At 51.2% G+C, this 24,082-nt stretch overlaps 1 protein-coding gene across 1 annotated transcript in view; it reads left to right on the top strand.

The window, feature by feature from the left end:
* Nucleotides 1-23,482, top strand: part of BFSP1 (beaded filament structural protein 1) — a 38,035-nt gene extending 14,553 nt beyond the window's left edge. The window contains exons 3-8 of the mRNA XM_089896483.1: nucleotides 2,781-2,876; nucleotides 5,772-5,864; nucleotides 9,400-9,507; nucleotides 17,733-17,953; nucleotides 20,335-20,420; nucleotides 22,199-23,482. Coding sequence (XP_089752609.1) covers nucleotides 2,781-2,876; nucleotides 5,772-5,864; nucleotides 9,400-9,507; nucleotides 17,733-17,953; nucleotides 20,335-20,420; nucleotides 22,199-23,325 — 1,731 coding nt within the window. The 3' untranslated portion in view covers nucleotides 23,326-23,482. The remainder of the gene's footprint in view (nucleotides 1-2,780; nucleotides 2,877-5,771; nucleotides 5,865-9,399; nucleotides 9,508-17,732; nucleotides 17,954-20,334; nucleotides 20,421-22,198) is intronic.
* The last annotated feature ends 600 nt before the right edge of the window (nucleotides 23,483-24,082 follow it).

Below are 24,082 nucleotides of genomic sequence, written 5' to 3'. Positions count from 1 at the left end.
AAATGATAAGATTTTGGGTATATTGGGTGAAATAAAATATATTGTTAAAATTAATTTCACCCGTTTCTTTTATTTGATGGGGCTACTAAGAAATTTAAAATTATGCCTGAGGGTTGGACAACCCTGTATTGGAATAACATTTAATTAAAAAAATTTTATTATTATCATTATTATTTTGGCTGCATTGGGTCTTCGTTGCTGTGCACGGGCTTTCTCTAGTTGTGACGAGCGGGAGCTACTCTTCATAGTAGTGCACAGGCTTCTTATTGCGGTGGCTTCTCCTGTTGTGGAGCACGGGCTCTAGGTGCGCGGGCTTCAGTAGTTGTGGCGCGTGGGCTCAGTAGTTGTGGCTCGCGGGCTTAGTTGCTCCGCAGCATATGGGATCTTCCCAGACCAGGGATTGAACCTGTGTCCCCTGCATTGTCAGGTGGATTTTTAACCACTGCACCACCAGGGAAGTCCCAACTTATTTAATTTTGACTTGCATAAACCTACACAAAAGGCATGTGTGAAGGTACATTGCTAACGATTGCAAATTGACCAATCTGATCTAGCACAACTCTTAAGTTCTTTAAGATAAACTCTGAAGTTCTCTTGGGTAAATAAAATAGTTTCAGAGGTTTGAGTTGGGTGAGGGTTAGCCGATCCCTGACAATCTTGCTGAAGTTTCAGACCAAATTCACGTGAATGGATATTTATTAAATAAGCCTTTTTTCTGATGCAGTCCCTAAGGTTCATACAGCCTCTTCTCCAGGCTCCACGAAGTCCCAGACCTCTGCTGTTTTAGGTGCTAAGGCAACACTTTGCATGAAAAGCTCATTCAAGGCAGGTGATACAATAGGGTCAGGATTCTGGTATCCTTGCTGTCAGCATCAGACAATCATATCTCCCTACACCAGCGGTCTTTTACAGGAACGATTATAAGGAATCAAGTGCCTTTCCTAAGAGTGCAGGCCTAATGCCTCCCTGGAACCTAAACGCTATTGGTACCAGGATGGCGCGTGTCTCAGAATATCTTGGCCTGTCCACATGCCTTGACTGTCTTAACTCTGTTCACGCAGTGGTAGGGAGTATCTTAAATATTTTAGCAAACCACATTTCTACCTTTGTCAGTGAGAGCGCATTGCTAACGTTCATCATGCTTTTTAACAAGTCATTAGGAAGTCAGTAAGAATTCACTTAGCAAGCCCTCAGGTATTGGCAGGTGGGCGTGGCAGAGGGGGCAAGGAACTTGGACCTGTAACATTTCGCTGAATTGTTGAAGTATTTAAGTCAGTTCCAGACATCACAGCACTATCTTATGAAGAGCACAAATACTTACTCATACCTACTTGGTTGATCTAAACAAGAGCAATGAGATATGGGCTTCCCTGGTGGCGCAGTGGTTAAGAATCCACCTGCCAATGCAGGGGACACGGGTTTGAGCCCTGGTCCGGGAAGATCCCACATGCTGCGGAGCAACTAAGCCCGTGCACCACAACTACTGAGCCTGCGCTCTAGAGCCCAAGAGCCACAACTACTGAAGCCCATGCGCCTAGAGCCCGTGCTCCGCAACAAGAGAAGCCCGCACGCAGCAACGAAGACCCAGCACAGCCAAAAATAATAAATAAATAAAATAAATAAATTTATTGAAAAAAAAGATCAATGAGATAAACGTTGGTGAATTATCAAAAAGTTTGGTGAGAACATTCAATCTTCTGTCCTAAGTGTTATTTCCAACTTGAAAGGAACAAACACTATGCACCACAGCAATCATGCTAAAACATGAATTTTATGTTGAAGATACATGGCCTCAAGGTGTCAACAGTCCTTGGGAGAAAACTATTAAAATTAAGGTTTCCTATCCCATAGGTTGTCTTTCCATTTCGTTGATGGTTTCTGTGCACAGGTGTTTTGAGTTTGATGTAGTCTCACTTGTTAATTTTTGAGTTCATTGCCTGTGCTTTAGGTGTCATGTCCAAAAAAATCATTGCCAACACCCATGTCAGGGAGCTTTTTCCTGTTTTCTTCTTGGAGTTTTTGTTTCAGTATTAAATTATTTAAATCTTTCATCCATTTAGAGTTCATTTTTGTGAATGGTAAGATAGGGGTCTAGCTTCATTCTATTGTATTTGTTTATTTTTAATTTTTATTGGAGTATGGTTGATTTACAGTGTTGTGTTAGTCTAGCTTCATTCTAAAATAAAGGTTTCAGTGTTAAAGGAAAACTGTTTCTTAGTCTTAGAAACTCAACTCACTGATGATAGGATATAGAACAAATACAGATGTAACTTAAATTTTAAGGTTATCGGTATATAAATGTACTCTTTCTCCCTGATCTTTCTAGATCAAGGCTTCTCAACTCTGGCACTATTGACACTTCGGACTGGAGAATTCTTTCTTGTGTGGGGTTGTCCTAAGTATTGTAGGATATTTAGCAGCATCGGTGGCTGCTACCCACTAGATGCCAGTAGTAACACCGCCCCCCCCGCCCCTGCCCCGCCCCCGCCATCCCCTCATCCCCCCCCCCCCCGCCGCCAAGTGGTGACAATTAAAATAGCCTCGAGATTGTGCCAAATGTCCCCTTGGGGGCAAAATCACCCTCAGCTGAGAACTACTATTCTAGACCAGGTCCAATGGGCTAACCCAGTGCTTGGCTAGAAATGCAGAATCTCAGACACCCTCCCAGACCCACCAAACAAGTCTGCATTTTGGTAAGACCCGGCCGATGTCACACCCACGCCCGTGCTCTCCGCCCCCCGCCCCCCGCGGCCCCTCAGAGTCGATGCCTCTCATTGCAGGAGGCAGATGAAGCCCTGCTGAGTAACCTGCGCCTTCAGATCGAAGCCCAGTTTCTGCAGGATGACATCAGTGCGGCCAAGGACAGGTACAAAAAGGTAACCATGACCCTTCTGTAGCCCTTCCCGCCAACAAACCAGTTCAGGGCACTCGTGGCTGAAAAAATGGGGTGACTGGAGTGGGCTGCCCTGTGTGCGGTGCCCCGAACCAAGCGGGGCTGGGCTGGTCGCTGGATGGCACCTAGTGAGCCAGACCTGCAGGGCTGTGGGAGGGGTGGCAGCGTGTGTGTGTGTGTGTGTGTGTGTGTGTGTGTGTGCGTGCGTGGGGGGGCGGTGTGTGTGTACGTGTGTGGGGGGGGGGTGGTGTGTGTGTGTGTGGGGGCGGTGTGTGTGTGTGTGTGTACGTGTGGGGGGGGCGGGGTGTGTGTGTGTGTATGTGTGTGCGTGGGGGGGTGGTGTGTGTGTATGTGTGTGCGTGGGGGGCGGCGTGTGTGTGTGTGTGTGTACGTGTGTGGGGGGGGTGGTGTGTGTGCGGGGGGGCGGTGTGTGTGTGTGTGTGTGTGTGCGTGTGTGGGGGGGGCGGTGTGTGTGTGTGTGTACGTGTGTGTGGGGGTGGTGTGTGTGTGTGTGTGCGTGGGGGGCGGTGTGTGTGTGTGTGTACGTGTGTGGGGGGGGTGGTGTGTGTGTGTGTACGTGTGGGGGGGGCGGTGTGTGTGTGTGTGTGTACGTGTGGGGGGGCGGTGTGTGTGTGTGTGTGTGTGTACGTGTGTGGGGGGGCGGTGTGTGTGTGTGTATGTGTGTGCGTGGGGGGTGGTGTGTGTGTGTGTGTGTGTGTGTACATGGGGGGGCGGTGTGTGTGTGTGTGTGTGTGTACGTGTGTGTGGGGGGGGTTATGGGTCGAGGGGAGCCAGTATCTGTGCAGGACGTCACAGCCCACAGAGTAATTGCGCACAGATCCGTCTTGATTAAGCTGTAGCCTGTTGACTGGTTCAGCTCAGAAAATGGAGAAAATGCAAAAATCGTAATTTTTTAGCGCTGTCTCTGAGGGGACCCATGGCATGCAGGGGCCTCCTCGCATGTAGCGCTGTGCTCTGCCCCCACCCCCGCCAGCTTCTCACAGGCCTCACGTTGGGGGGGCCTTGGTGTTCTGGAAAAGTCCAGTCCCGGAGCTGTGTAACCAAGGGCCAGTGGCCTAACCTCTCTGAGCTTCTTCATCTTCGAAATGCAAACGCCAGACTCTCCTTCCTGCACAGCCGTGTTATCTGAGCATAGACACCTGTGGGCCTGGCCACGACCCTCAGCCCTCGGGGCTGACCTCTCCAGGGGGCCTGGCCTCCCTCCAGCGCAGTATCTGCGTCTCTGCCTCAGGACGGATGTGCACCAGGCAGCGGAGGGCAGGTCTGCCTCACAGGAAATGTTGGGGAGTTAATGCCCCGGGAGCAGCCTCAGCCAGGGACGGATGGAGTTGGTGGCCACGTACCCCAGCTCCCTCTGCACCGGCTCCCAGAGAGCCCGCTAGGACTGGTGCCCACAGGGGTAATTCACCTGAAAACACAGTGTCTCACCTCCCCGCTCCACTGCTCATGTTTCCTGACATCTTTGCCCAAGCAAACTATTTGCACCCAGATCCTCCCCCCAGGGTCTGTATCTTACTCAGCTGGGGCTGCTATGACAAAGTACCACAGACGGGGTGGCTTATGAGCAACAGAAATTCATTCCTCTCAGTTCTGGAGCCTGGAGCACCGAGATCAGTGTGCCAGCAGGGTTGGGTTCTGGTGAGGACCCTCTTCCTGGCTTGCAGACGGCTGCCTTTTTGCCATGCACTCACCTGGCCTTTCCTAGATCCGTATCCATAGAGAGAGTGACTGCCTTTCTTAACAGGGCACTAATTCCACCCTGGGGGCCCCACCTTCATGCCCTCATCTAAATCTAATTGTTCCCACCTCCAAATACCATCCTGCTGGGGGTTAGGGCTTCAGCACATGAATTTTGGAGGGATACAACTTTTGATCTATAACTGTCTGCTTCTGGGGAAACCCACAATGAGACACCGTGAAGTAATATGGGTGAAGCACCTGGTACAACCTGGAACTTGGCAAGTGCTCAGGCAGCATCAGAGTCCCTTCCTGCCTCTGTGGGTGCCTGCTGCATTGTCTCACTGAATCCCAAAAAACAGCCTCAAGAGACAGTGTCCTAGGTTCCCTGTCAGCAGAGCCTGAGGTGCCTATAGGTGGGGTGGGGGTTAGGAAGGCGCAGGGGAAGGGGCTGAGCTGGAGTCCAGGCTCAGCCTGATCCCATGGGGGCTCTGGAGCGTGAATCACACTACAAGCTTGGTCCCACCTTGAGGCAAGAGGGTTGGTCTTGTGTCCTGAGCCAGGAGTCATTGGTGTGGCATTGGGGGCAGTTGCATAGCTTCCTGGCAGGATGACCACTGTGTGGCCGAGGGCAGTTCTGCGGAGGGGGCAGCTGTGCTACGTCGTCAGCTCTCTTGCACGGAGCAGGCCCAGGTGATCTGCTGGTGAAAGGGACCGGGCATTGCCTTCAGGTTGCTAATCCCTCTTTCGTGGAAGAACCGGAGGCTTAGGAGGTTTGAACACCTCGCCTGAGGCCACGTTCAGCTAGTGAGTGAGGCAGTCCCCGCGGACTGGCCACAGCCTGTGCTGCAGTCAGCAAGGTCCTTTGTGCCCTCCGGGATCTCTTTGTCCCCCATCCCTGCTTTTCTCATAACCCTGCATCCAGGGCGCTATGGAGACAGCCGCAAGGCAGCCACGGGACTGAAGGGGAGGTGACCTGAACTAAGCCTCGGTTTATTCATCGAGCCCAGTGTTCTCATGCAGATTAAAGGAGGCATAAAGCGTCCTCCGCACCCATCACGGTCTGTCCTATTTGCGGCGGTGGGACACGTGAAGGCATTCATCCTGCAGGTCACCTGGTACTGGAGGGGAAAATGTGGGGAGCTCAAGTTCTCATGAGAACGCTTTCCTCCCCCAACAGAACCTTCTGGAGATTCAGACCTATGTCAGCATCCTGCAGCAGATCATCCAGACCACCCCGCAAGCAGCCGCCGTAACCAGTGGCATGAGGGAGGTAAGAACGGGAGCCCAGGCGGCTGTGAAACCGCATGTGGGGATTTGTCCCGCAGCCCCGGGAGCCCAGAGACCCAGGGAGAGGCGTCAGGTCACCCCCCCTGCGGGTTCACATTCGAAGTTCACTCTTCTGCTCTTTCACTCAGACGGTGAACGTGGGTATTTAGACATCTGAGGACATAAACTGTGCCCCTGACTATCTTCTTAAGTATTTCCTCTTGAGGATTACGGGCTGTCCTTCCTTGTCTAGCTTATAAGAAACTTCCAGACTGTTTCCCAAGCACTGTAGCACTGCTGCATCCCCACTGGCAACGGATGGAAGTTTCTGTTGCTTTGCTTCCTTGTCAACGCTGGGTATGTCGGGTTTTTACTTTGGTTTTGCCCTTTGCTACTCTAATAGGTATGTTGTGTATCTCTCTGTGCTTTTAACTTGCATCCCCTCACGCCTTAACGATGTTGAGCATCTTTTCATGTGCTTATTTGCCATTTGTATAGCTTCTTTATTGGACTATCTACCCAAGACTTTTGCCCATATTTTTTTATTGGGTTGTTTGTTTTCTTATTCCCCTTATCAATTTGACCATAATTTTGAATACAGAGAACCTCAGACAATTAGTGACTCTATTTTCAAGGTCAGGCTCTGCTAGTCTGGGGCATGAAAACTCTTGGGAAAGGATAGAGGTGATTGAAGCCGATTTAAAAAAAAACTGGGATTTGGATGTAAAACCTTATTCCCAATATAATGTTCCAAATCCCTTCCTCACTTAGCTCGCTAGCAGGGCAACAGGATATTGATGCATTTTTTTCCCCTAATGTGGTTTATGGGATTTTGTGATGCGTGATATGCTATTGTAAAAATAAACTGAAAAGGATGCAGATTAAAACAAAAATGTCATGTGTCCTTTCTTCAGAGGAGTGTTACGCTGGGACAGGGTTTTGTAGACTGTTCAACCGAGAAGACTCTGGGTTTTTCTGCAAGGGTGACTTAGGACAGAAGTCTACCCAGGCCCACAACCTGGAGAACCAGTGGGCTAGGGTGTTTGTTTGAACCTAATTTTTAATATCAAAGCTAAAGAAATCCCCAAATTTGCTTTCAGAGACACTTTTGAACCCTGCCAAGTAACATCTAAGAGGCAGGAGAGTTACTTTTTTTGGCCTTGACGGGGATATTCTTGTCCACATTGCCCACCAATGACCCCAACTGAACTGGGGTTGCCACTAAGGCCTAAAAAACAACTTCTCCTAAAGCATAATTTTCTTTGTCAGAGACTTCTTTCCAGACACTTTAGTTCTGTTTTGCAGACATTTTTCCTTTAATTCATAGGTGTTTTACATCGGAGCACACTTTTAAAATCACGTCATCTGTTCCCTTGTAACCCTGTTTTTCTGAGTTGTACTAATGTAGAGCCGTCTAGACCTAGTTTGATAGTGTCAGTGATCATCAGAGACCCTCAGCATCGTTGCCCGGGAGCTTGAGACAAATGCCGCATCTGCAGCCCGACCCCCAGCAGACCCACTGTGTCGGAATCTGTATTTTAGCAAGATGCTCAGGGATTCGTGTGCACGTTAAAAAGCAGATTTAGAAAGAATCACATTCTTTATTAATCTCAGCTGGGAAATTCTACATACGAGCTAGGTGGTTGCTTTCAGGTTTGCTCCTTTGACTCTTGTTACTGTCCTAGAAAATGCCAGTTGAGTTTGCACAAAGGATATAATTAGCATTGCTTCCTAGGAGCCTGGGGTTAATGTGTCCATAAAGCATAAAGTCAGTGTCCTGTAGCCAGAAGTCCCTAGGGCCACCTCTGTGGTCAAATCAAGCTGGGTTTATTACTCCCCACAGGAGGGGAGGGTATACGCCGTGGATGGGGACCTGCGCTGGTCTGGGTACTGTTGGGGGGTGGGGGGCTGGTCTTATGGCTGAATATCCCCCTATTTTGTACCTTGGAGGCCAAGGTATGGGGTGAGGCTAAGGCCGTGCTTGGTAACTAAGCACCATCACTTGAGTTAGTGGTCATTTCTGTGGTTACACGGTGATTGCTTGGTCTGAGTTCAGACACAGTTGCAGAGCCGGTCTTGTTTCTGTCTTGTTCCCCTGGGATCCCAGAGTGACATCTTTAGGTGTTGAGGTGGCATCGTCTGTAAATTTATAAGGAGGGAGCATCATGCTGGGGGGTGTTGGTTAGTGCCGGCTTCCAGCTGACAGCTGCCGGCTGTCTTCCTTCCTCTACAGTAAGTATCCAAGGGCCTTCTGTGCGCGAGGCACTGTGGGAGCACCTGTGGGTGGACATGGGGAGGATGTAGTATAAGTAGGAGCTGGGCGGTGAGGAGAGGCGGGGCCAGACAAGCAGGCTGGGCCCTGGCGGGGAGGTGGGTGAGGGATTTGCACCGTGTCTGTGTCCATGCTGAGGCTGCAGGTCTTGGCTGGCATGTTTGCACATCCTCCACGTAGTGGTACCCAGAACGTGAGTCCCCTCTGCTCCCAGCTGTCCCCACGTCTGTGTCTTTGGGGCAGGGAGGCGGGAGCCGAGGCACAGAGAAGCAGGGAGGACAGAGAGAGAGAGAAACAGACTGACAGACAGGGAGAGAGACACACACAGAGAGACTGAGAGAATGCACGTCTCCACTGGGAGACTCAGAAATAGACACACCATCCTTAGGCAGCTCTGTCCCCAGGCCCACTCCTCCTCCCTCGCTCTCAGCTTCTCTGTGTCTCGTTGCTCCGGCCACTTTGCAGGCGGCTGCAGAGCAGGGGCACCTTCAGTGGGTGGCCGTGAACGTGCTGGGCTGTGACTCTGCCCGGCAGGGGGCGGGGGGGGGGTGTCTCTGTGTCAGAAGGTGCTGCTCTAGAGAGGCCAGGCTCTCAGGAAGGGGTTTAGATGTTTCTGAATAATGTGGAGAGGCTGGTGGGAAAAGGGCAGCTGCTCTGCAGAGTGTGGAGAGGTTGAGGGTGGACCTCCTTCCAGAACATTCGGGGAGCACCGACAGGGCTTCCACTGTCGCCATGGCCCCTGCTGTGTGCTGTGGGGACGGCTCAGCACAGTTGGTGGCTCTGGCTCAGGGCTCAGACTTAGAAAACAAAGTGAAAAGGCGGTGAGTGGCCATGGTGGGCCTGCCTGAGTCAGCTTGGCTGCTGTGACAAAATACCTTAGACCAGGTGGCTCAACCAACAGACACTTATTGCTTACAGTTCTGGAGGCTGGAAGTCCAAGGTCAGGGGGCTGGCAGATTTGGCCCCTGGGGAGAACCCCATCCCGGCTGGTAGATGCCACCCCTCTCTCTGTCCTTTCCTTCCTGCCCGCATGGAAGAGGGGGCCCTGGTGTCTCGTCCTCTTCTAATAAGGACACTAATCCCATCGTGGGGGCCCCACCCTCATGACCTCATCTAAACCAACCCTCCTGCCAAAGGTCCCACCTCCAGATGCCATGCATTGGGGGTTAGGGCCTCAGCCTGTGAACTTGGGGGGATGTAAACATGCAGAACACAGCGGCCCCTCTCCTCCGAGTGTGAGCGTGCTGAGTCTGGCTTCTTTGTGCAGGCGAAGCTCTTGACGGAAAGGGAGGTGGCCACCCTGCAGAGCCAGCTGGAGGACGGCCAAGAGGTGCTCTGCCTCCTGCAGGCCCAGAGAGCCGAGCTGCAGGCCCAGGTATGCCCGCCCCTCCTGTCTGCTCCTCTCATTCAGGTGTCACGGGCCTGCACAGGTGAGCACTCATGCATCTAGTGCTGTGAATTCTACAGACTCAACACACCTGTGTCCTCAACCCTCAGAGCCGCAAACAGCATCCCCAGTGGGGTGACCAGCCGTCCACTTCCCAGGACGCCTTCCTGCCCAGACTGGAAAAGCCCTGGGCCAACGGGGGCAGTGGGTCCCACAAATTCGTGGTCCCCGGAGGTCCCCCGCAGGCCCCCTTTGAGTCGCTGCCCCTCCCCCACCGAGGGTAAGCTATCCCCACTTCTGCATAACCGATCTGTTTTGCCCAGTTTAACCTTCTTTTTGAAAATAAGAAATGGACATACGTTGAGGGTTTTTACCCTACGCTCGCACGAGTCTGTGCTTCCTGTTTCTCTTCTCATGACCTAAACTCTCTCCTTTGGAATTTGACTGCAGCCCTGGAGAGAGGGGTTGTGCTGCGATTTGCTCCTGCTCAGAATTTGTCAGCGGAAACTTTGCATTTGCACCCCACCCCTTTTCTTTTTTCGGTGAAGCTTAGTTTGCAAACGAGCAGAAAAGCTTTTTGCAAACTTTGCAGGAAAGCGCAGTCCTGTCTCTGTGGCCTTCTTTTGCGGTTAATGAGCTTCATGGGTCACCCCACCCCCGCCAACCCTGTGATTCCTCCAGTTTTCTTCCTCTCATTACTGTACACCGGGCCATTCTGATGGGGACGTCGGGTTAGAATACGCTTCTTATGCTGTGTAACCACATTTCCCAAATCCAAAAGTAAGTTGACGTTCGGTTTGACAAGTACACATAAGGGACAAGGGAACAAAAATTTAAAAATCTGCCCCTCTAGAAAACCTAGACCATTAAAGGCTATATGTTACTTTGTCTCTATCCCACCAATGCCTGACAAGATCAAACCCTGCTGAAGCCACATGAGATGTGGTGCTTTTGGTGGGTACACGGTGTCCTCCAGATCTCAGGACTTGAGTCCAGAATCCTGATTCCTGCCCCACCCGCCACCCGGCCCCTCCCTGTGCAGCAACTCAGGGGCCACGGAGAGCAAACGGGGGCCTGGGGATGGTCCCCCAAGGCAAAGACCCCAGCTCAGGAAGGCGAGTACTGCCCTTAAAACACGTCCTGCTCTTGTTGACAAACCACAGCTTGGGGACCAGATGCACCGTTTTGGTCACTTGGTGAGTGTGTGGTTTCCTCTGAGGCCCTGAGAGGATGGAGGGAGGGTCAGGGTGTGTGTGTGTGTGATGTGTGTGCACGTTTTTATATGTGTGCATGTGTGCACGTGTGTATATGTGTGTGTATGCGTGTATGTGTGTGTGTGTATATTTGTGTTTGTGTATGTAAGTGTATGCGTGTGTGTAAGTAACCGTATGTGTGTACGTGTGTAATGTGTGTGCATGTTTTTATATGTGTGCATGTAAGTATATGTGTGTATGTGTGTGTATGTGTGTGTGTACGTGTGTGTGTGTGAATGAGTGTTTGGATGCACGCCCAGTCACGGTTCTAGACACCAGTGTTTTCCAAACCACCAGTTATAACTCATTACTGGGTTGTAAAATGAACTCAGCCGAATCGACTGTCTTGAGAAAAGAAGGAATTCACAGCACTAGCCTAAGACCGAAGAGGAAATGACAGGGTGCGTGGCGAGTAGAGGCAGGATTTATTTTGTGAAACCTTCGTTTTAAATATATCTGTATGTGTGTTTAAGTGTATAGATTTGTGCAAATACACACATGTACTTATATCTTTGCATGATGTCTATGGTTTGTGATGTAAAATGTAGCTCTTCCAGTGGCCACGGTGATGAGGTTGAAAACCTCTGCCCGAGAGACTGAGAAGGGCCCCAGTCTCCTCAGGAGATGAGGGAGCCCAGCCTGATGTGGTGGGCACATCCGGTGAAGTCCGGTTCCAGGGCGAAAAGAATGCTTGTCTCTCTGTGAACTCATATGCATTTATTGACTATAAAAGTAAGATGTTTCATAAAGGATTAGCCTAGTTTCTGAGAATATGAGATAAAGCTCTCTGCTTGGGCGCCTGTCCCCACCCGTAGCTGCTGCAGAAAGACTGGCTTGTCTAACTCTGAGGTCGTTGTCTCTCTAACTGGGGGGGGGGGCTTCACTGTCTCTTCTGTGCCATCCCCCCGCCAATCCCCTGCCCAGCAGTCTGGTGAAGCCCCTGGACCCTTTCTGAGAAAAATGTTTAAGGCAAATAGCTTCTGTCAGAGGTTTAGGACTACGGGAGGCTTAAGCTAAAGAGGCTTCTTTATTGTGCTTTGGTTCTGCCCTTGTTTTTTGAAGGTTCTCATTTATACCTGGGGTATCAGAAGAAACATTTCAACAAAGTGTCTTATTGGAAATTAATAGCCCCAGCCATCATCTGATGGCTTTATCTCTTATCCCATTCATAATTAAAAGTTACTAATTTGAAATTTTCTATGTTTATTTTACATTCAGAGTCTTTGGTAAAGTCAAGGATGACTGAAATAATTCCAGAGGAGCTCTGTTGGAGTAGCTGTAGAGAAATGCATTTGCACTAATGTGGTATAAAACTGTAATAAAACAGAAATTTCATGTATTTGCCAAAATTCTGAGTTTGTAAAATGACCTTCATTTCTTTGGCATCACATACTTACATTAATAATAGTAAAATAAGATATTGACATTTTCCATTAAAAAAAAAAGAAAAATGTCAAAGGCATAAAGTACATAGAATTAAAAGGAAACCAATTATATTGAAACAAAATAGTATCTGCCGAATTAGTTATCAAAATATTGCCAAAGCATCTTCTCTATGATAATATATGTGCTTATAGTAAATAAAACCTAGCAGGGGGTCTGATGAAACATGAGTCATATTAGTTTTCTCTTGCGGCCATAATAAATTTTCACAAAGGTCAGGGCCTAAAACAGCGCTTCCTTGTGATCTTACGGTTCTGCAGGTTAGAAGTCGGGGCAGGCTTGGCTGGTTTCTCTGCTCTGGGGCTCACAGCCCTGAAATGAAGGTGTCGGCCGGCCTGGGTCCCCCGTATCTGGAGGTTCTTGTTGGGTGGTGGGCCGAATCTGCTTCCTGTCCCATTCCTGTCATTGGCAGAATTCCCTTCTGTGTGCCGCTGGGACCAAGGACCCTATTTCTTTGCTAGCTGTCGGCCAGGATTTACTCCAGACGCCGTCCACCTTCCTTGGCATGTGGCCCCTCCATCTTCAAGGACAGCAATGGTGCTTCAAATCTTTCTCGTGCATCTGATCTCCCTGATTTCTGTTCTTAAGGGCCTGTGGAATTAGGAATAATCTAGAATAATCTCCCTGTTTTTTAAGGTCAGCTGAGTAAGAAGTCCCTTTGCCAAGTAACATAATATATTCATGGGCATACAGCTAAGGGGCAAAGGTCATGGGGCCGAAAGTCTGCCTCATTAGCTTGAATCAAAACACGCACGTGGCAGGACCCACCTGAGAGCTTCTGACTCAGTGGGTCTGGGGTGTGGCCCAAGAATTTTTATTTCTAAATTCCAGATGCTGTTGCTGGTCGAGGAACCACACTTTGAGAACATTGATGTAGGGGTGGGTTCCATGTTGGGCCAGAATATTCTACATCTCAGGCACCCGGGTTCCTGGCTCGGGCCCTCCATAGCCTTATTCGTGAGATGTTCACGGCTGGCTTTTTGTTGATTTTAAAAGGCTGTTGTGACTTCCCAGTGGAGTAGCTGAGCTGAGCGTTCCAGGGGAGACTCGTCAGCCTAGCCCCTCAGCAGGGCCAGGGCCATGACTGGGGACGTGATGGGGGTCAGGGGAGGGGGAGCTCCTTGCAGCCTGAGGGCTCCAGCCGGCAGGGCTGTGGCAGCTGGTTCTGCCTATGGTTAGGGCATCTGATGCTTCTGGAACCCTCCGTCGCAGGGTCCTCTGGGGGAGGTCCCTGAACCAGCAGCATCAGTGTCAGCATCACCTGGGGCTTGTCAGAAATGCTCGTTCACGGGCCCGTCCCAGATCTACGGAACCAGGAACTCCGGAGGGCCCAGCATCTCGTTTAACAAGCCCTCCAGGTGGCTCTGCAGGCTCAAGTTTGAGAACGTTTGTCCACAGGTTGCCCAGGACCGCACCCACGATTGGAGCTGAATGTGGACCACACACGAGACCCCTGGGGATGGCACTTCTTCCAGGCGGATGAGAAGGGACAGGCGTTCTGGTTCTCTAAATTGCATCTGCTGAGAGTTTCTGTGACAGGAAAGTGAAAAAAGTCAGATTATTGGGAAAGTATACTCCTCCCAGGTGTCATTTCTCAGTAAAGTCCCTTAGCACCACCTGGTGGTACGTTTTGGTAAGACAGCGTGTAATCGGCGAAGGACACTTGATTTCTTTTTCCTTTTTGAAATGACCTTGGATCCAAAGGAGTCTGGGCGCCTAAAGGGACTGAGGCAGGAGGTCACCTCTCCAGATGCGCTCGCTGTGAGGCACTGGCCCGGGTCCCTGAGGACCATGCTGTGCAGAGGCAAGCCCTGCAGCTGTGCTGAAACACATCTTTCAGCCGTTTCTGGCCAGCCCCACGCGAGGTCCGGGGAACACTGAGCAGAGCCTGGCCTGGCTCCTGCTCCCGCTGTCCAAGCCTGGTGGGGAGACGGCTATCAGCCGGATCTAAGCGGTCCAAGCGGAAACACACGGTCGCCTAGCTCAAGATGAAGTTCCGGCTGCCTAGAGGCCCACACCTTCCACCTGCCTCTTTCCACCCGCCAGGGCTGTCCGTGGGCTGCTTTCTCCCCCTCTCCTCTCTGGATCCCTCCTGTGGATCCTGGCACCAGCGCCTCTGCTCCCCACTTCTCTCTCTGCGAGTGGCTTTGCTTCTGCAGCACCTGGACCGGCCCCACCTCCTCCTGGAAGACTTCTGTGATGTCCCCAGCACCCTGGGCCTCTCTGTGGGCTCTGTGACACCTTGGGCTTTGTTCCTGTGATCGAGCCGCCTCCCCCTCTGGGCTGTGGCTCCTGGAATGAGGGTTTCTTTCTCCCACAGTCAGGCTGGGGCTGGACGGCCTCTGAAGCCCGTGCCGAGATCACTCCCATCAGAGACGTTGCATTAGCCCCCTTTGAGCTGCTGCAAGTGGGGCTTTTATTGGTTTTCCTGAACACCCCGCCCTCTGATGAATGGTTTAAATTATTGAGCTATAACACCAGGTGCTGCGGGCACAGCCCTTTCCTGCTCATGTGGGAGAAAGCTAAGCTTTGATGAAAGGCAGCTGTGATCAGCTTTCATGCCTTCCTGCTGCCCGGTTGACACTGGGATCCCTGGACCCCAGCCATGCCAGCCTGTGACCCGCAGGCTTCGTTCTCAGGACTGCTCCGTGGAAATGGAGAGTCTTACGTGGGGATTCATCCACTCCGGATGGCTTCTTGTCTCTGAGATTTGAGCCTCAAAGGGGTCCTTTAAATTCCTTACTTCATGGAAGCATTTCCTAGAGTGTGTGAACACTGGTGTGGGTAAGAGCATGTGGCCACACCAAGAATCAGAGGCTGTGCCTCAGTATTTGACATCCCAGGAGACTGTTTGAATGGAGATGCTTTTAAATGAGGAACAGAAACCTGGTCAAACTCGCTTGGTTTATTTTGAAATAATTTTAGACTTCTAAGAAGCTGCAAAAATAGCCCAGAGGTTTCCCGTACTCTCCACCCAGTTCCCTCAAAGTCAACGTCTTAATAGCACGGCACCAAGATTGGAACCAGGACATTGTCGAGCACGCCATCCTGGTAACAGATTTGCCTGAAATCTCACCTGTTACCCTGCTCACGTGTTTTCTGGTCCTGGATCCTGCTTGCATTCAGCTGTCCTGTCTCCTCAGCCTCCTCCAATCTGGGACAGTTCCTGCCCATCTCTGTTTCTCATGACCTTGATGGCCAGTCCTCCTGTGGGACGTCCCCCCATCTGGACTTCCCTGATGCTTTCTCGGGGCTGAGCTGAGGCTCTGCGTTTGCGGCAGGAACACGACAGAAGTGATGGGTCCTCGGTGCCTCTCACCAGGAGCACCATGTGGCTGTGTCTTTGTACTGGGGGTGAGACTTGGGTCACCTGGGGTGGTGTCTCCAGCTTTCTCGACTGTGAAGATATTTTCCCCCAAAGGAGCAAGATATAAAGGGGCTGATGACCTTTGGGAACAGGGCGGGCGGCGGGAGCTTCTCACTCTCCCGGATTCCCTCTTTTCTCTCTTTTGCCGGCTCTCTCATCTCTGTTGCCTTTGCCTTTTGGCTTCATGTCTCTGTCTTTCTGAAGAATTGCCTTTCTCAGTTTCTCCACGCACTTTATGAAAGATTGTTTCTCCAGGGTGGTGGCTTCAGACCCCGGGCTTACGTGTCCCAGTGAGTCTAGAACCTACCACCAAGTCACTGCTATTCCTGAGATCCCTTCCCAGATGCCCGGAGAGGAAGCACGTGACAGGCCAGCCTGAGTCCTGGTTCTGCGGCTCTGGTCAGGGGAGTGTGGTCACACTGCTGCCCGGACACTTCCTACGTGTGAGATGGGACAGTCTTCAGACATGGGGACGACACAGGCCAGTGGACGGCTTCCCAGAGTGTCTAGTGCATGTACCTCTCCCTCTGTTCCTTCCTTCCTTCCTCCCTTCCTCCCTCCTTCCCTTCCTCCCCCCCTTCCTGATGCAACAGATCCATTCCTGACAACCTTTGTTGGCTGAGTCTGCCGGTGTCCTCACTAGGGACGTCACTGTTCCACGGCCACATCTGTACATAAAGTGAGGAATCAGGCTGTTGCAGGGATAATCACCCTCTACATGTCCAATGTGCTCGTTTAGCTGCATGTGTGAGGCATCTTGTGGTGGACATACGTGAGGTTGGATTCAGATACCTGTCTAGTCCCCCGTGACTCAAAAAGTGTGACCCGGAGACCAGAGCCATGGGCATCGAGTGGGAGCCGCTTAGAAATGCAGCCCTCCCGGGCTTCCCTGGTGGTGCAGTGGTTAAGAATCCGCCTGTCAATGCAGGGGACACGGGTTCGAGCCCTGGTCCGGGAAGATCCCACATGCCACAGAGCAACTAAGCCCGTGTGCTTACAACCACTGAGCCTGCGCTCTAAAGCCCGCAAGCCACAACTACTGAGCCCGTGAGCCACAACTACTGAAGCCCAGGTGCCTAGAACCTGTGCTCTGCAACAAGAGAAGCCACCGCAATGAGAAGCCTGCGCACCGCAAGGAAGAGTAACCCCCGCTCGCCGCAATTAGAGAAAGCCCGCGCGCAGCAACAAAGACCCAACGCAGCCAAAAAAAGAAAAAGAAGTAACTATCCTTTAAGAAAAAAAGAAAAGAAAAGAAATGCAGCCCCTCCGGCCCCACCGGACCTGCTGAGTCAGAATCTGAGCTAAACAGTATCCTTGGGGGGTTCAGATGCACGAAGAAGTTTGAGAACTCTTCCAGGAGAAGTGGGTTTGGTTTGCTTGTTCTATTTTGCTTTTGAGAACCGGCCATGCCTGTTAGATCTCTTCTCTTTGGGAAAATGAGGTTGTACTAAGCTTGTAAATCAGTACGCTGTGGCCCTTTAGGGGTTGCCACAGCTCTGACAGTGGATATGAGGCCACCTCTTTTTATTTTCCTACCTTAATTTTGATTTGTCCTGCATTAGTAGGTAATTAATGTTTCCCTGAAGTTATTTTATTTATACACATGTGCGAGTGTGCACAAACACACACACACCCTTTAGCTACCAAAACATATATGTAACTCTACTGATCAGAAATGAGAAAATTAAAGTGCCATAGTGATTGAATAAAATCAAGGACGCTTCCTCCCTTAATTATTTCAGTAAAAATAGCATCTTATCTATTTAGTATATGTTCTTCTTTTTACTAATTTTTCAGCTGTCAGATTTATGCTAACTCAGTAAATTATGAAGAATGTACTTTGTTTGAGTTGCACGTGTTATTCCATGGACGGCAGTTTTCGTTTCAGTTTCTGGGGTTGTCACCTTCCCACTGCCTTTGCGGGGTGGAGACTCTGCTAGGGCGGATTTCCAAGGGTGCTGATGCAAGCGTAAGGAGAAGGGGTTCACATCCCTCTGTGGCTTAAGGATTCCCTGCTGACAGAGAAACAGAGAAACAAACCCACAGAACAAATAAAACTGGATATGCCGCGTCCAGGGTATCCCTGCCGGGTCTGTGTCTTAAGCGAGAGGGTGGGCTGGGTTTCCTTACAGCTGTGTCTTTGCCCACAGACGGCGGCCCTAGAACAGGCCATCAGAGATGCCCACGAGTGCTATGATGAAGAGATTCAGCTCTACAACGAGCAGATTGACACCCTGCGGAAGGAGATTGAGGAGGCTGAGAGGAGCCTGGAGAGGTCATCCTACGACTGCCGGCAGCTGGTGGTCGCCCAGCAGACCCTGAGGAATGAGCTGGACCGGTATCACCGGATCATCGAGAACGAAGGCAACAGGTGGGGTCAGGGGTGCGCAGAGCCCGTGGGCACAGCGCCAACCTCTCTGGCTGGCCACTTACTTGTTCCACAGATCTTTGCTGAGTGTCTCCTGTGTTACTGTTCTAGGCAGTGGGGATGTGGCCAGGAAGGGAACCCCCAAATCTGTGACCTCACAGAGCTTGAATATTAGCCGGGGAGACAGGATGAGTGGGTTTGTAGCAGAGGGCGTGTGGCCTGTGACCTGTGCTCTGGAGTGAATCGCAGCAGGGAGAGGGGAGAGGAGGCGAGGGTGACGGGGGAAGTGTTTGAATGTCAAGCAGGGGGTCAGAAAGCCCCCACGGAGAAGGCTCCCTTCAGCTCACAGGCCTCTGGGGACATGAGTGTCTTAACAGAGAGGATGATCAGGCGTGGTTACTGAGGTGCTGCCAGTGAGGGGCCTGCACGGTACCTGGAGCTCAACCAGCGCTCAGTGTAGGTGTTATTACTGCTGCTGCCGTCGTGACTCTGACCACCTGGTTGGGTCAGTAATGTGGCTGTCGACAGGCCATCTGGTCTCCTCCACGTAATGGAACTTTGACTTGAACGCCACTGGGAAGTAGATCTCTGTCTCCATCTCATCATTCACAGCTGCACCGGCATCGTCTAATGTCCATTTTCTAGATGTATTAATACATCTATATAGGGGCTTCCCTGGTGGCACAGCGGTTAAGAATCTGCCTGCCAAAGCAGGGGGCATGGGTTTGATCCCTGGTCTGGGAAGATCCCACACGCTGCAGAGCAACTAAGCCCATGAGCCACAACTACTGAGCCCGCGTGCCACAACTGCTGAAGCCCGCGTGCCTAGAGCCTGTGCTCCACAGCAAGAGAAGCCACCACAGTGAGAAGCCCGCGCACTGCAACGAAGAGTAGCCCCCGCTCGCCGCAACTAGAGAAGGGCCACACGCAGCAACAAAGACCCAACACAGCCAAAAATAAATAAATAAATGTATTAAAAAAATACATCTACATCAACTATGTCTACACCCATACCTACCTACACGTACATCTACATTATCTGTACCCATATCTACATCATTTACATCTGTGTCACCTACACATACACTTATATCTACATTATCTATAGCTACACCTACATCTTTATCACCTAAATCTACACCTACACCTATACTTCAACTATACCTAAGTCATCTGTATCTACATCATCACGTACATGCACATCTACAACGATGTCTCCATTATTTATAGCCACACCTACACCTACATCTATGGCTACATCAATGTCTGTATCTGTAGATATTCAGAGAACAGATTGAGGCCAGCCCCCTCCTATATGGACGCTGAATCTCTATTAAGTTGAGGTTCTTCAATTCAGTCTTGCTGATTTTGGGGGGTTTAGATTGGGTTAAAAGAGAAGCACCCAGACACAAGAGCACTTCCTTCCCTCTCGCTGGGGCTCTGTCTTGGCTGTGAGTGCTCTAATGTGTAGGAGGAAAAGCGAGACTTTCTTTTGTTTTCTCTAGTTCTGGTCAACGTATTGTGCTGAACTCTATATTTATGTCACAGTGAATGCTTCATGCACACATACAAAAATAAGTCTTGAACGGGTATTTAAGCGTCCTTGTGAAAATTTTTGTTTTGGAGGCAGGGCTTCATCAAAAGGTAACTGGATACCCCTTTTGTTGGTTTATATGTAACTCTTAATTTTGATATAATTTCAAATTGATAGAAATGTTGCAGGCACAGAACAAGGAAATTCTGAATCCTCTTAGATTCACCAGCTATTTATGTTTTGTCTCAATTGCTTTATCTTTCCGCTGTCTCTGATTATATATAACTATTTTTTTAAAAACACCAGTTGGGGCTTCCCTGGTGGCGCAGTGGTTGAGAGTCCTCCTGCCAATGCAGGGGACACAGGCTCGTGCCCCGGTCCGGGAAGATCCCACATGCTGCGGAGCGGCTGGGCCCGTGAGCCATGGCCGCTGAGCCTGCGCGTCTGGAGCCTGTGCTCCGCAACGGGAGAGGCCACAACAGTGAGAGGCCCGCGTACCGCCAAAAAAAAAAAAAAAAAAAAAGACCAGTTGGACATATTATACCCTGGTTGCCCTAAATACTTCAGCCTGGGCCGGCCATTCTCTTATTTAAAAAAACCTCCAAAACAAAAGAATTACAATTTTTTTTATAAGTGTGTTTCACAGCTTTGACTTGAGCTCAAAGAGATGATTATTCCTTTCCGTTGTCCTCCAGTGTGTACATGTGTTTGTGGTTCATGAGCAGTTGAATCTGGAGAAAGCCTTTTTCATTTTTGCTGGACGTTAGAGCATCCCTCTTGCCCGCCCCCCATCTGTTTGGCTCAGTGAATTAAAGCTGGAGATCACCCTCTTTCTGGTTCTTTTTGCCAGGCTGAGCTCCGCCTTCATTGAAACTCCGATCACTCTGTACACCGTGAGCCACGGAGCCTCCCTCAGCCCTCGACACGGTGTGAAAGGTGAGTCCCCAACCCTGGCTTCTGCGACTTTCTGTCCTGGGAAAAAGGAAAAATCAAGCGGCTTTCTCCCTAAACTTAGCATTCATACTCCCCGTCCATCTGGAAATTCAGTGCTTTTATGTGAGGTCCCTTCTCTCCCTCACTGATGTCCTCCAACAGGTGCTGAGTGACTGAGTCAAAAAGTTTACAAGGAGAAAATCAGATGGGGGTTAGGTCCCCTCAGGAACGCCGTCCGTGAACATGAGGCATTTAACTGGGGAGAAAAAATGCAGCTCAACATTTACTTGGGCAAGAAGTGAATACTGAATTGTATCTATTCACTGCACCCCCCGCCCCCCCCCACCCAGTGAAATGAACTCTTTTATGCAGAGGTGCTTGATCTAGTGTCAGGAGCAGAGTAGATGCTCAATTTTTGTTCGTTCTCTCTCCCATTCAAAACTGAGCAGAAATAGCTTGGGCAAGCGCAGCTTCTGCCTTCAACATGTGGTCCTTTGAGGATGGTTTCACGCGCCTGTGAGATGTCAGCTCACAGCTCAGTCTCCCCAGTCCTGAAGGAACAGAACAGCGCCTGGGAGAAGAGAAGCCTGTGCTTACGGTGCCTTCAAATCCAGGGGTCTCAGAAAGCTCAGAGGGCTTTGCAGAGATGGGGTGCCAGAGTCAGAACGTTGCTGCCAGGGGCAGGGGTCCCCAGACACCCAGGGCCAGCTCCAGGGGCGGGTGGCTGTGTGCAGGGTGCTGGGCTTGATGCTGTGCGGTCGCTGTCTGGACATTCTTCACAGTTTTGATTAGCGGGCCCTGAAATTTGGCAGCTGGTCCTGCAAGTAAGCCCTTCTCCACGCCTGCTCCCAGCCACCTGCTTTGTGGTGTCCCCACTGCGTCCCCCCCATCATGGCTTCACGGCCTGCTCACTCTGCCCTGTCACTGAGGGTCAGCCCCACGGGAGGCCCCTGCTCTGTGCAACTGAGTCCTCTGGTTAGCGAAGGGAGGGAGGGGCTGGAGAAGACTTCAGGATGAAAAAGTTTAAAAATCACTGTGAGTAAAGCTGGAAAGCCTCCTGGGTGAGGCAGGGTGAGATTTTGTGTTACACTTTCAGTTTTTCCTCTTAGCTGATCTGAGGAAGTGAATATGGCCTCGGGCACAGGCGATTCCTGTTCTGAGTTTGAGAGCATCACTTCCTCTCATTGCCCAGGAGGAAGGGGACGCTGAGCAAGGGGTGTCTGTGTTCATCTGGCCTGGGTTGCGAGCGGGACAAGGGAGCTACTCCCCATGGCCGAGGCCATTCCGAACCCGTCAGAGGCCCAGGCAGCTCTGCCTTGCTCCTTCGGGGAAGCCTGAGGCGAGAGTGCCCTGTGGACTGGGTTTCCACTGTCTGCTCTGTGGATCCCAGTGTCCCCTGTGAACTCGGGGGGCAGGGGGCTTGGTGGGCACTGGAGCCCTGCTCCCACAGAGTGTTACTGCAGGAGGATCACGGATCTCAGTCGGTTGTACCCAGTGTGATGGGAACTGTGGGCACCTCCCTCCCCTCTGCAAGCCCAGAGGGGCCAAGTGACTTGTCCAAAGTCACACAGTGACCAGCAGAGCTGGGTCCTCAGTGTGGGCTGTGGATGCTTCAGACCCAGGGATCTTTCCCTGTTGTTTTTGATCATACGTAGTAAACCCCACCCCAGCGCTAGACAGGGGGCTCCAAGATAATTAGTGTATTTTTCAACAAATATATTTTCTTCCTCTTTCATTGGTGATGATATTGCCTCATTGTCCTTTTTTGTTTTTTTTTAAAGATCTCGCCAGGGCTGTGCAGGATATAACAATAGCAAAACCAAGACAAAAAGGCCTCCCCAAGAACGTTCCAAGGAAAAAGGAGATTATAGCGAAAGACAAAGCCGATGCAAGTCTGGAAGAGGCACCACTGAGAGGTCCTGAAGACCCGAAGCCAGGGCAGGTGGTACTTAAAGAAGAGGGTGAATCTAAGCTTGAATCAGGGGATGGAGAAGCAAGTCCCCCGACCATGGACGGGGCTCCGGAGGATGTCCCAGACGGAGGGAAGATAAGCAAAGCCTTTGAAAAACTAGGCAAGATGGTCAAGGAGAGGGTGAAAGGCCCCAAAGAACCCGAGCCCCCCGCTGACCTGTACACCAAGGGGCGGTATGTGCTGGTCTCCGGAGATGCCAATTTCGTGGACCCAGGCTTCTGTTCCTTCTCCGTCCCGGCCAAAGGGGGCGTGGTGGTTTCCAAGGGGGACGACTCTGTGGCGCCTGACAGCCACGTGGAGCCCTCTCCCCAGCAGCCAGAGCCCCCTCTGGAGGACGGAGAGGGGCCTCCCCAGGGGAAAGATGGTCTGGAGGATGGACAGGGGCCTCCCCAGGGCAAAGAAGATGGTCTGGAGGACGGAGAGGGGCCTCCCCAGGGGAAAGATGGTCTGGAGGATGGACAGGGGCCTCCCCAGGGGAAAGAAGATGGTCTGGAGGATGGACAAGGGCCTCCCCAGGAGAAAGAAGATGGACACCCCTCTACCCCGCACACTGTAGACAAGGGGGATGAGATGAATGCCGAAGAACTGAAGGGCCCCCAGTGGAAACAGAATGGCCAGAAGGAGGAGGAGGGGGCCAGGGAGCCCTGTGTCACAGTCTCTCCTGGTCCAGAGGGGCCGTCTACACCCCAGTCTCAAGGGCCTCAGGTCACTCAGGGTGGGTCCGACGGGCCTGGAGCTTGGAGCAGCAGCCTGCCGGCGAGAAGCCCTCCCAGGACGCTGGCCTATGAGAAGGTGGAGGTGATGGAATCTATTGAGAAGTTCTCCACCGACAGCATCCAGACATACGAAGAGACTGCTGTAATCGTGGAGACCGTGATCGAAAACACGAAGGCAAACAAGGAGAAGCTGGAGGAGAAGTGCTCTTCCAATGCCTAGGCTCGAGGGGAGAAAGCGCCTTTGGGCCACTGTTGGGAAGTGCTTTGATATTTTAGGACAAACCATACAAGACTGAGGGTTCTTGTTTGGATTAGACCATAGTTGGCCTGTCTGGCTTGCCAGTGAAGCCTTAATTAAAACGTTTTCTTTGCTTGCACATCCTTTGTCTAATTAACAGGGGCTTTGGGCTTTTAGGTGGGTTAGCCTTGCTCAGGGGTGCTCTGTTAACAGCCACCAAGCCATGCTCGTTTAGGAAAGAGACAAGCCCTTCATATGGGTCATTGAGAGACTCGTCAGAGGCTCAGAGTCTGGATTTCACAGAGAAATGTGTTAGATGATGGATTGGCTGGTTTTCTCTGCATTTCAAGCACAAACATTTGATCACATGAGGAGTGTTTTGTTAGAAGTAAAACAATTAAAGGTGTCTGTCTTGGTTTGGGTTCTCCCAGAAGCTGATCTCGCAGCAAGGATTTGATGTAGTTTCTGGGGGGAGGGGTGGTCTCAGGAAGTGCCAGGAGGGCAGGGAGATGGCGGCAGGGACAGCAAGGAGATGGGCTACCAGATGGGTCAGTCCTGTGGGCAGCTGGCGCTTGGCCCCCACCCCCGGGGGCTCTGGGAGATGGGGTAGAACATGTGCCTCCGAGTTACCCTGCCCAAGGGTGAGGGAGCTGGTGTATTGACCCACCAACGCCGGTCAGTCAGAAGGGAGCGCTGCTCCCAGGGCGTTGACTTTGGGGACCAGGAAAGCCCTTGGCCG

Source organism: Delphinapterus leucas, chromosome 15 (genome assembly GCF_059928025.1).
Source record: "Delphinapterus leucas isolate spDelLeu-1000000601 "Yukka" chromosome 15, BTC_Dleu_Yukka2, whole genome shotgun sequence".
NCBI classification, from domain to species: domain Eukaryota; kingdom Metazoa; phylum Chordata; class Mammalia; order Artiodactyla; family Monodontidae; genus Delphinapterus; species Delphinapterus leucas.
Note: the sequence above shows the minus strand (reverse complement) of the source record. Positions and strands in the feature narration are given on the sequence as shown.